This window comes from Plasmodium brasilianum, chromosome 13, assembly GCF_023973825.1.
Source record: "Plasmodium brasilianum strain Bolivian I chromosome 13, whole genome shotgun sequence".
In the NCBI taxonomy this organism is placed as follows: Eukaryota; Apicomplexa; class Aconoidasida; order Haemosporida; family Plasmodiidae; genus Plasmodium; species Plasmodium brasilianum.
The window spans coordinates 1,174,331-1,186,846 of NC_090126.1; the positions used below are offsets into that span (position 1 = coordinate 1,174,331).

The window sequence follows — 12,516 nt, forward strand, 5'->3', positions numbered from 1 at the left end:
TTTTATGGAATGTTTTTATAAATTTTTAGTTGAATAAGTACATAGGACAACTTTTGAAAGACGAGATATTCTCAGTTACTAATTACTCCTATTAATGTTTTTTCCTGTAGCTTCATATATATATATACGTATGTGCAAGTGCATATACATATATACATATATATATATATATACTTATTGCCTCAGCTACTTCCCTCGCAACTACTTCCAGCTTTTTTAAGACGTTTTCTTTTTTCTGAACATGGTTAATAATTTCTGAACAGTTCATATAATTTGTTCTACACTATTTTGTTAAGATTTTGTCATACTCCAAAAGATATAAATTGTGTTTTCTTTTGCTGTACCTTCTTTCTTTTTTTTTGAACATTTGCTAAAACATAATATTCGTGTGATAGTATATATATTTTGAGCTCTACCAATGTTGTGCAACTAAATATATAATTTTTTTTTTCTTAAAAGTGCATGTTAAATGGAGTAAAATGCAAATTCAAACTTTATTAACACATAAATGACAGGAAAAACATACTACTGCAAGAAAGGAAAAAAAAGAAAAGAGAGAAAAAAAAAAAGGAAGAAAAATTGAACGAAAGAAGATATTAAGTTGCTAGGATATGCTTCAGAAATATATGAGAGTTCATCTTTATTTTTTTCCTTTTTCACTCCTACATTTTTTAATTTTAATCTCTTTTTTGTGTAATAATCCGCTATATGGTACTTGACTTGCTATATGCATGATTTTAATGTTTCAAAAAAAAGAGCATTTATATTTACAACTATGCATCATGTATTCGGATCGTTATTAAAAAAAAGTTTCGTCGTGCAAAAACAACTGCACAGGTAAAATATTTGCTAGAAATTATTTTAAAGCTTCTATAATATATTTTTTGTTTTGTTTGTATACTTTCATTTAAAAAAAAAAAAAAAAGAAAAAAAAAAAGGTTGATACGTGAATTCATTTCACATTTTATAAATGGGGCATTTATTTTAACACAAGAGTGTGTGCATTATAATATGTATATACATATATGCATGCATGCATGCATGCACACACACACAAACACATGTGCCATATACACATATATATGCAAGTACATATTATATACATATGTTCAAAAACATATAGTTAAGTCATATAGGAAAACACATACGTATATGTGTGTACAATCCTCTCTCCAATTGTCCTTTTCCTACCTACTACCCCCCTTCAACAACATTTCTGTGTAAATTTTTTCCCTGTCCATGAATTTATATTCTATTATTTTTTCTTGGCTGCAGTTTTATTAACTTTTTTAGTTTTCTCCTTATTACTTATACCACCCTTTTTTTTCATTGTGTTTTTTTTAATAATTAAGGAAGCTATTTTTTTTTTTAAAGCTCTCCTGGCATAATATACCTGAAATCTTTCATAATCTGTAGCTAGGTCTCTTTTTTTTTTTACTATTATTTTTTTCCCAAGATTAGATTCCTTAAATGATTCTAATATTTTAGTGCTATTTATTGTTTTTCTCAAATACCCACTTTTGCAGTTTTTTTTTATTTTAATTCTTTCCTTTAATAACTTTAGTCTTTTCAATGGCATAATCATTCTAGGTACACTATAAAACGGGGTAAGGAAAAAAAAAAAAGAAAAAAAAAAGTAGGCAATAATAGGCTGTATATATATATATATATATATATATAACGTAGCGAGATCACGAATACGTTACTGATAGGATCAGACGATGCATATATACATACATATAAGTATGAAGGTATGTACGCACATATACGTACTTATATGTATGATTGTTCATATGTATGTTTGTTCACATGTATGTTTGTTCATATGTATGTTTGTTCATATGTATGTTTGTTCATATGTATGTCTGTTCATATGCATATATGCACTTTTCACAAAATAGCTTAACTGTTAGAATGTTTCACTGTTCTAATGCTTCATTAATAACAGTTTTCCCTCCATTGAAAATAAAATCTCGACGTTTATACGAAACACATCCACAATGTTCACATCATACGAATGCAAAAAAAAATTTATTTTCTTAAATTACCCGGTTACAAATCCTCCATCGACAATAACTCTAGTTAGAGTTACGATATCAATGACAAAGCACAACTTTGAAAAAAAAAAAAAAAAGGAAAAAAAATAAGCACATGGATTGACAAAAACTATGGTATGTATCACATATACACATATCATATATCACATATCATGTATCACGTATCACGTATCATTCCCATTTACGCGCAAATAAAATTTTTCAAAGCCACAAGAGAGTACTCCTTTCTCCTGTATTTTGAAAATATACCTTTCCCGCATAGGGACCATATTCAACAAGGCATAATCTTCCCGGCTCAACAAACCTTTTGAATAGTAGGTTTTTTTTCGTTAAGTTCAATTTCTCTTCTTCTGTTAATTCGACACGTGGCATTGTAACTAAATATAAACACGATCAACTTGTTTCAAAAATGGGAAAAATAATGAAATAAAAATATCATAAAAAAATATATAACTAAGAAGGAGTAATACTGCAATCTTTAAAATTTCATACAAAAAAAAAAAAAAAAAAAAAAAAAAAAAATTTCAAAAAAATGTAAATAAACCTTATGAAGTAAAATTTACCAAGTGCATGAAAAGCAAAGAATGCTATCGTTGTAGCGAAAAAAAATAGGTAAATAAAATAAACAAGTAAAAAAATATAATATAATATAATCTGTTACTATATAATATGATACTATACAATATATAACTATATAATGTAATAAAAAAAAATAATCGCTCAATAAAAGTTGGCCAAGTTTGCGTGTATCATAAGGACACTATATTAAAATTTTAAAAATAAAGGTACCCGTAAAATAGAATTTAAACATACATACTACGTACATACATAAATATACGTACATGTACGTATGCATGTATTTATTATATATCTATTTATGTATGTGAACATATTTTAGTGCTTACAATTGTACGCCAAGTTACTTCACAAATACGCATGGAATAACATTAGTGATTCAAGGGTATTTTAAAAAAAAAAAAAAAAAGAATTTTGAAATTTTTTCTCTTCATTTAACATTAAATAGATGTTAAAAATTTTGCATATTCGTAATATTAACCCGTATATTATATTATTCTACTGTGTATTTTTTTTTTTTTTTCCTCTTTTGTATACATATATGCATATGTACATATATATATATATATATACTTACGAAACATGCTTATTAGCATTTTTTTTACACAAGTAAAAAAAAAAAAAAAAAAAAAGTTTTTCTTTACGTTATGTGGAAATTGATAATATTTTGGCTTATATTTCTTAAGTGCCACACATATTTTTTATTTGTTCATTTCGTTCGCCTCAAACCCAAGTTGTATGCATGTAACAAGTATAATAATATGTATGAAGCACAGCGTAGCGATTTCTTTTTTTAGTAAGGGCACACACTGTCGTTGTACACCAACATACGTACGTACGTGCATTTATATCTATCTATATATATATATACTGATGCTGCACCCTTATGACAGAATTCGAAGGGGCCCACGCAAAGGCAAAAATAGTTGAAGTGATACAAGTACATGTTAAACGTACGCTCAGATAGGCCCGCTGCAATTAGCCTATTTTAAATGAAGCACCATTTGTATTATTTTGAAGGAATAAACCTGAATTGTACATGGTGCTGGCAGAAATGCACACGAGACTACATGAATTGTTCATGCAACTGCGCTAGTTGTTCTTGCGATTGCCCCAATTGTTAATGCGATTGCCCCAATTGTTAATGCGACTGCCCCAATTGTACATGCTGTTTAAATACCGATTACAATTTTTTTCTCCATGTTTATTGTGCAGTTTGTAATGCTGCAAAATTACAATAAAATGGGGGGAAATTAAAAAAAATAAAAATAAAAATATATATATATGGAATAAGTTGAAGCAGAATGAAGCAAAAAAGAAAAAAACAAAATTTAGCAAAAGGGGAAAGGAACGCTTCCAATGCAACCACATTGCTATCAATTGAACAGGGGGTAAGAGGCAGTGAATCCACGTTAAAGGCCTACACCCAAGAATTGCGTAAACCCGTTCATCCGTAGATAACCCGTGTAGTGATGTGCATAACAAGGATAAGTACGTACTATAGCTATGTGCACGATATCGATTAGTGCATCAATTCGTTAACATCTTAGTTAAGGACATTGTTAGAGAGAAAGCCCACATTAATGTTGGACCGGTTGGCTATTTCTATTATATTTGCCATGGCTACGCTTTTTTCAGCAGCTGCATTCATATCTTGACATAAGATGCAGCTGAGATTCGACTCTTTAATTAATTTTTCGGCTTCTTGTTCATTTGTGCCTTCTAACCTTATAATAAGTGGTTTTTTATATTCCACTTGTTTCATTGCATTAATAATACCCTTGGCAATAATATCACACCGCATGATTCCACCCAGAATGTTGATAAAACAAACTTTTGCTTTTTCATTATTATTAATAATTTTTAGAGCCTCCGAAATTTCTTCTTCAGTTGCACTACCGCCTACATCTAAAAAGTTAGATGGTGAACCGTTATGTAAAACTATTAGATCGAGTGTTGCCATTGCTAATCCTGCACCATTAACCATACATGCAATATTTCCATTTAGTGATACATAATTTAAATTATGTTTCCTTGCTTGAATTTCTATCGAATCTTCTTGTGATAAATCTCTTTTTTGGAAAATTTCTTTTTGTCTATATTCTGCATTATCATCGAAGTTTAGTTTAGCATCACAACATAGAACTCTTCCATCATTTGTTTCTGATAATGGATTAATTTCCAATAATGTACAATCGTATTGTTTAAAAATTTTATATAGATTTATTACCATATCAGTAACAATATTCAGTTCAATATTTTTGAATCCTATTTTCTCACAAAATTCTCTTGACTGACCATTTGTTAATCCATTTTTAATATCTATACTCATCTTATAAATAGCGTTTTTATCTTTTTTATTAATTTCTTCTATGGAAGATCCACCTACTTTTGATCCTAATAACATAATACTATTAGAAGTTCGATCTAACGTGAAAGCTACATATCTTTCTTTCCTTATATAAAACCTTTCACATATAAATACAGTATTACATTTTTTGCCTTCATCTCCTGTCTGCTTAGTTACAAGTGTGTTATTCAACATTTTTGATGAAATCTCTTTAACTTCTGTACTGTTCCTACATATATGTACACCTCCTTGGAAATTGTTTTCCTTAAAATAACCTACCCCTCTTCCTCCACTTAATATTTGTGCTTTTACTACTATATCTATATCTCCACAAGCATTTTGTAACTCCAGTGCTTTTTCTTCTGCTTCTTCTGGGGTCTTTGCAGGATACCCTTGAGGGCATGGAATATTATGAAAACGCAATAAATCTATAGATAAATACTCATGTATACTTAAATATTTTTTATCCAAAAAAAAAAAAGAAAAATGGTTTCTCTTATTACTACTTAATTTACTTCCTAAATTCCATATGCTATAACTTATATACCTGCGCAGATCCATCATAAATTTTGTCTTACTTTTTACCGAAATCATTATAACTCCTTATTATTATTTTTTCCCTTAAGCAGATTGGGGTTAAAGTGACGGGTCGACGTGAAACTCCAAATGGACAAGCCTGTTTAGCTAAATGTTCCTCTTCAAAAAAAAAAAAAAAAAATAATATAACAACTTTTATTTTGCTTCCGTGAATGGGTGTGTACGTTCTAGAAGAAGTATATCCTCCTTTGCTTGATCTCTTGTTACTCTGGGCCCACAAAGTATCACATGCGCACACACGCGCATACGAACACATACAGACATACATGCACATACAGACATGCATGCACATACATACATGCACATACATACATGCTCATACATGCATGCACATACATACATGCCCATACATACATGCTCATACATACATACATGTTCATACATACATACATGCTCATACATACATACATGCTCATACATACATACATGCTCATACATACATACATGCTCATACATACATACATGCTCATACATACATACATGCTCATACATACATACATGCTCATACATACATACATGCTCATACATACATACATGCACATATGTGGATGTGTGTGTTTTTTAACAAACCCTAAAAAATGAGCGCTACTGGGAAGTATCAACAATTTTGCCCTTTCCGCATAGGGTTGAAAAAAAAAAAATAGCAAAAAAAATAGCAAGATCGAAATTCTTCTATAATTCTTCTATTGGTTCTTTCAGTCGGTACCTCTTACGCAGTGTGGATGAGATTACTAACCATTTTCACACGGCAATGGAATATTACCCGATGAAATAAAAATGGATGAGCAAATGGCTAGCAAACAATTAACCAGATTGATAAACTAGTTGATGCAATGATAAATGAACAAGCAAACTAATAAACAGCGCTTTTGTGGAGCACAAATTAGTTTTAAGTGTATTTCTACAAATATAAGGGGCTGGGCCGTCATATGTCATATTATATTTTTCTTTTTTTGGAAATTTAGCACTTTGGTGTTATCCGGTTTTATTTACGTATTTCGTTAGTTTGAAATGTGTGTTTCACTATAATTTTTTTTTTTTTTTTCTTTTCAAGATTGAAGTTGAAACTACGCGCTTTTATTTATTTATTTTTTTTTTTTATTTTATTATTAAGCATAACTTTCTTTTTCCGCTTTGTCATTTAGCGCTTTTTCTTCTCTTTAGCTAATATTGTCGTATTTCCACAGAAAAATACTTACCATTTAAATTTTAAAAGCACATTTACAAGTACACCGCAGGTACAATAACTACATGACCGTGTGCATGTGAAGTACATGTCAATTTTAACTATTAAACATGAGCACCGTAAAAACTTAAGAAAAGATGTAAATTCATAAACGTACTTATAAACGTACAAAGGGAAATATTTTTTTCGGGGAATTTTAAAATTACGAATAATTAAAGAAAAATTGATGGAAAGGTGAGAAAAGAAATGGGTAAAAACATAAATGGGAAAAAAAGTGTTCAGAGTAGTCTACACGGCATTAAAAAATTTGCACCACTGAGCGTTAAGGTGTTAAAATGTTGTATACCTTTATTTTTTTTTCTTTGCTTATTCGTTCTTTTTTTTTTTTTTTTTTTTTTTTTTTTTTTTTGCGTATGCTTTATACATACACTTCATGTATACAGAGGTTAATGCATACATATTCCGTGCTACAAAAATAGCACATATAAAGAGTGTTACGAATATTCGTTCTTTTTTTCCTTCCTTTTTTTTTTCCCAGGTAATGCATAATACAAATGATTTTACGTAAATGGAGCAAGTCTACGATTGTAAAAGGTGTATATTTATAGGAACGTATTAGCAATGAGTTACTCTTTTTTTTTTAATAAAACTTCCGCTCATATGATAATAATTTTTATGCAAAAAAAAAAAAAAATAATAATACAAAAAAACAAAATAAAACATAACAAAACAAACTGAAATACGATAAAAACGTGCGCTAATCCTTGAAGCAACGTATACATACATACATACATACGTACGTACATGCATATATATATATATATATATATATATATATATATACAAATAAAAGGCGACAGGCACAAAATGGTATAATCAAGTAGGAAACAATTTACAATAGTACAGGGGGCTGCGGACAAAGAGGTATATAAATATCAAAATTGAGGGTACAGTGATTTTATGACTTTTTTTTTTTTTTTTTTTTTTTGTGTAGCCATTTTTTTTGGGTATTTATGTACCGTTCATAATTTTTCCCTCATTTTATAATATGGTCACTTTGCCGTTTTGCTACCTCTCCGCCTTATCGATTACGCCGTTTTTAATTTATTTATTTGTTAATTTGTTTTTGATTTATTTTTGATTTATTCTTGATTTATTTTTGATTTATTTATTTGTTAATTTGTTTTTGATTTATTTTTGATTTATTTTTGATTTATTTTTGATTTATTTTTTATTTACTTTATTATTTTTTTCCCCCTAATTAAACGAAAGATGATTATAATGATGACGATGACAATAGTTGAAAGTTTGTACTCGTTTGACATGCATTGTTCCCGCCCCCTCCAACGAAGTTGCAACCCTGGTATTGAAGTGTTTTTTTAAAAGGGTTTGCTGAGCATGTTTGTGATTTCACTTTTGGGGAAGGGTGTAACCTGTACGCATATTTTATTTCATTCCATTCCTTTTTATTCTATTCCGCTATATATTGTTCTACGTAATTTTTTTGTCTGTTTGTTTTTTCCGTTTTATTGCATTCCGCTTTATTTTATTCCGGTCTGCTTCACCGTACATTTACTGCTTCTTCTCATCTTGTAACATTTATCACGTTAGTCGTACACAGTTTTTTCTTTTTTTTTTTTTTTTTTTATTTCCCTTTTCCCCTCGTGTACTTTTACGCCAACTTGTACGTTTACTTCTACTTAATTTGCTTTTATTTTTCATTCTCGTTTTTGTGAAATATCCTTCCTTCGAAGAAGGTTCCCCTTTTGTGGGATAGACTGTGGCCGATAGCGCGCAAAAGCGTAAGAGCTGACTTGTTCATATTTTTTTTTTTTTTTTTTTTTTGTAATATTTTTTCCCCATTTCTCGCAATTTTTATTTCTATATCTTCCATTTATCCTGCTTATAATTCTGCTTCTACGTCTGCTTCTAATCCTGCTTCTAATCCTGCTTCTAATCCTGCTTCTAATCCTGCTTCTAATCCTGCTTCCAATCCTGCTTCTAATCCTGCTTCCAATCCTGCTTCTAATCCTGCTTCCAATCCTGCTTCCAATCCTGCTTCTACTTATAGTTCCAATTCTACTTTATTGCTTCGCTCTGCCCACCTGCCCCTCGCCCGCGAGTGAGGCGAATGAAGCGAAGATGCCACGATGGGAAAGGAAGAAGAAAAAGAGCAGAAAGACGAGATAGACAGGAATGTGTTAAGGAAGTATGACATAATAAAAAGAATAGGGAAGGGAGCGTACGGAATAGTATTTAAAGGAAGATGTAAGAAGAATAAAAAGATTGTAGCAGTGAAAAAGATATTTGGAGCATTTCAAAATTCAACAGATGCTCAAAGGACATATCGAGAAATCATGTTTTTGTATCAACTTAATGGACATGATAATATAATAAAATTAATGGATGTAATGAAAGCAAAAAATGATAATGATATATATTTAGTATTTGATTATATGGAAACAGATTTACATGAAGTAATAAGAGCAGATTTATTAGAAGAAATTCATAAAAAATATATTATATATCAGTTATTAAGGGCATTAAAATATATACATTCAGGTTTATTATTACATAGAGATATTAAACCATCAAATATATTACTAAATGCTGAATGTCATATAAAGGTGGCAGATTTTGGATTAGCTAGAAGTATATCAACAGAAGTTAATGAAAACAAAATTCCCGTTTTAACAGATTATGTAGCTACAAGATGGTATAGAGCACCAGAGATTTTGTTAGGTAGTACTAATTATACAGAAGGTGTAGATATGTGGTCTCTAGGTTGTATTATGGCTGAACTGGCAATAGGAAAGCCATTATTTAGAGGTAATTCTACAATGAATCAATTAGAAAGAATTATAGAAATCACTGGAAAACCAAATAAAAAAGATATTGAAGATATTAAATCCCCATTTGCCGAAACGATTATATCATCTTTCGTTAATATTAAAAAAAGAAATTTTTCAGATATATTCCATAAAGTTTCTAAAGATTCGTTAGATCTACTCCAAAAGATGTTACAATTTAATCCTTCTAAACGTATAAGTGCAGAAAATGCACTAAAACATAAATACGTTGAGCAATTCCACTTTCTTATTGATGAACCTGTGTGCAGGAGAATTGTTACAATTCCAGTTGATGATAGCACAAAATTTAAAGTCAATTTTTATCGAAATATTGTCTATAGTGATATCATGCGAAGGAAAAAGTGTTATGCGTATCAGCAGCCCTTAGGTAATGGTCACTCTAAAAGGGGACCTAGTCTCTTGGCCAATTCGAGGGGCAAAATGAGTCAGGCTGAACAGGTATGCCAGGGGAAAGTAGCGCACGAAGGAAAAGAAGCAGAAGAAGCGGAAGAAGTGGAAGAAGTGGAAAAAGTGGAAGAAGTGGAAGAAGTGGAAGAAGTGGAAAAAGTGGAAGAAGTGGAAGAAGTGGAAGAAGTGGAAGAAGTGGAAGAAGTAAACGAGTCAAACAGAGCAAAAGAGGCAGAGGGGGTCGTAGTGGAAGATGCATCGGAGGAAGAGGCGGGTCAAGGAAATAAGGATATCAGAAGAGATATTTTAGGAACCTCTGTGACGACAGGTACAGCAGTAACCGCCACTACTGCCACCAGTAGAAATAACAAATGGAGCTCGAAAAAAACGAATAACAAAATGAAATTCTCTGAATCGTCTAATGCAGTTTATTCAAAGAATTATGAACATATGAATATGAAGAAACAAACTTATTCCCATGCAGATAAGAAATGTCATAATAAAAAGGGGTTGAAACATAAGGAAATGAAAAATATTAAAATTAGTAGTGAAAAGGAGAAAGCAGAAGCTTACTGTGATAGTTCGTTACATAAATACAATGAAATGTCTGCCCCTCAGTCGAACGAGAAATACTACTATGAGCATAATACCATTGAAAATAAAAATAATAGAAGAGCTGACCTTTTTTATTATAAAGCTCTTAAAAGTATGAACATGGAAGGTAAGGATAGAAGAAGAACATCTATCAATAACGGTGTTGTAGGCTCGATGGCGAACAGGCAGAATTTTGATAAGCCATATGCGAAGGGGAGAATGGTGATAGAGAACGTAAACAGGGGTGTTATCAAGTGTGGAGGAAGACATGTGGACAGGAGTGGCAGTAAAAATGTGGATAAAAGTGGATGCAAAAAAAAGGATCGAAGTTATTTAGCTAACTTTAACGATATGAATAGAAGAAAACACGAGCACCCCATTTCGCAAGATACTTCATCTAGTAAGAACAGATATAAAGTAAATTGCGAATGGGATGAAAACAAAATGAAAGAAACGCGAAAAGGTAACTTTTGTATGACATATTATTATGATCTAACTGATGAAAAACATCAAACGAATAAAAAAAAAAGCGGGTGATGTAAAAATATTATATATATATATATATATATATATATATATATATGTACATGTAAACAGGAAGTTACTCCTTGTTTCGTGCAAAATTTTATAAAAGGAAGACATAATAATCCCACGTAATGTTTTTATGAATTCATCGGAAAAAGGAAAATATTTTTTTTCTTATTAACATGTTCATAAAAAGTTGTGTACGGGCGAATATTTACCTAACCTATTCATGTGTGTGCAAATTGTTAGGAAACAAATGAAAAGCAATTTAGAGGCTTCTTATACGAATGGACAGCTCTTATGTGCAATTACGATTATTGTTTTATTTTACTTTTTTTTGTTAAACTTTATGCATATATGTGTACATGTACACACAAGAACGTATTTATTGGTACATGTCCATATGTTTATTCCCCATTTTGAGAAGGGAAAAAAAAAAAAAAAAAAAAAAACGAACAAAAAAGCTATGGAAAAAGCCATGACAAAATCCATAACAAAAGCTATATTTCTATGTTCCCATTTTTATAATTAAATGTTTCATTATCTTGTATTTATTTTTGTTTTTCCCCTACAAATAAATAAGTGTATGTACATGTTTGTAAGTATACTCGCATGGGACCATTTTCACTCGTATATACATTTATTCTTATTTGTACATAACTATTCCCTTAGTTATAAATTGAATAAAAAATCCGGAATTTCAATTTTCAATCTATCAAATTATTTTTTTCGCCTTTTATTTTGAGTATTTATTTTTTTTGAGAATAATTTTTTATTGTATCTTTTTGAAGTGCATATTATATATTATATATTATATTTTATATTTTATATGTTATATATTATATATTATATATTATAGCAGTTGATGTACGTACCCGGTGTACGTGCTCAATAGTAGTAATTTTTAGTAACGCAGTTATGTTTATTGTATAAAGACCGTGTATTTATACCGTATACATTTAAGCAGACGTGCACATGTATTCATATGTATACACATGCGTACATATGTGTATGTACAAGTACTTACAAGTGTGCCTAATTAATATTAAGTAATTACCCTCACCCCGTCCCCTTATTATATGCTTTTTTTTTGAAAAAATTTCTGTGCAGTAGATTGTGTATTTCAGGACTAAATGATGTTGTATAGTTGTACTCGTACACATATACATGCATATATACATGCATATATACATACATATACATACATATATACATATACATATATATACACGCTTATATATACACATATACACGAACAGCTTTTCATAATTTTTTTTGTTCGTTTCATTATTTTGTATTTGTTACCACTTTTTTTTTTTTTTTTAAATACAACGCGGAAAAAAAAAATAGTCATAATTGATCATAATAATATTA

At 30.1% G+C, this 12,516-nt stretch overlaps 3 protein-coding genes across 3 annotated transcripts; 1 reads left to right on the top strand and 2 right to left on the bottom strand.

The window, feature by feature from the left end:
* Positions 1–1,255: 1,255 nt before the first annotated feature.
* Positions 1,256–2,429, bottom strand: MKS88_004921 (60S ribosomal protein L14; the record flags this gene model as incomplete). The annotated part of the gene is made up of 3 exons (XM_067218135.1): positions 1,256–1,595; positions 2,049–2,113; positions 2,307–2,429. 3 exons carry the CDS (start codon positions 2,427–2,429, stop codon positions 1,256–1,258), a joined length of 528 nt encoding a protein of 175 aa, XP_067071299.1.
* A 1,296-nt stretch (positions 2,430–3,725) lies between these two features.
* Positions 3,726–5,577, bottom strand: MKS88_004922 (succinate--CoA ligase [ADP-forming] subunit beta; the record flags this gene model as incomplete). The annotated part of the gene is made up of 3 exons (XM_067218137.1): positions 3,726–3,857; positions 4,000–4,053; positions 4,213–5,577. The coding sequence occupies 3 exons, from the start codon at positions 5,575–5,577 to the stop codon at positions 3,726–3,728; spliced, it is 1,551 nt and encodes a 516-aa protein (XP_067071300.1).
* Positions 5,578–8,916: 3,339 nt separating this feature from the next.
* On the top strand, positions 8,917–11,154 carry MKS88_004923 (mitogen-activated protein kinase 1; the record flags this gene model as incomplete). The annotated part of the gene is made up of 1 exon (XM_067218138.1): positions 8,917–11,154. The coding sequence occupies one exon, from the start codon at positions 8,917–8,919 to the stop codon at positions 11,152–11,154; it is 2,238 nt and encodes a 745-aa protein (XP_067071301.1).
* Between the last annotated feature and the right edge of the window lie 1,362 nt (positions 11,155–12,516).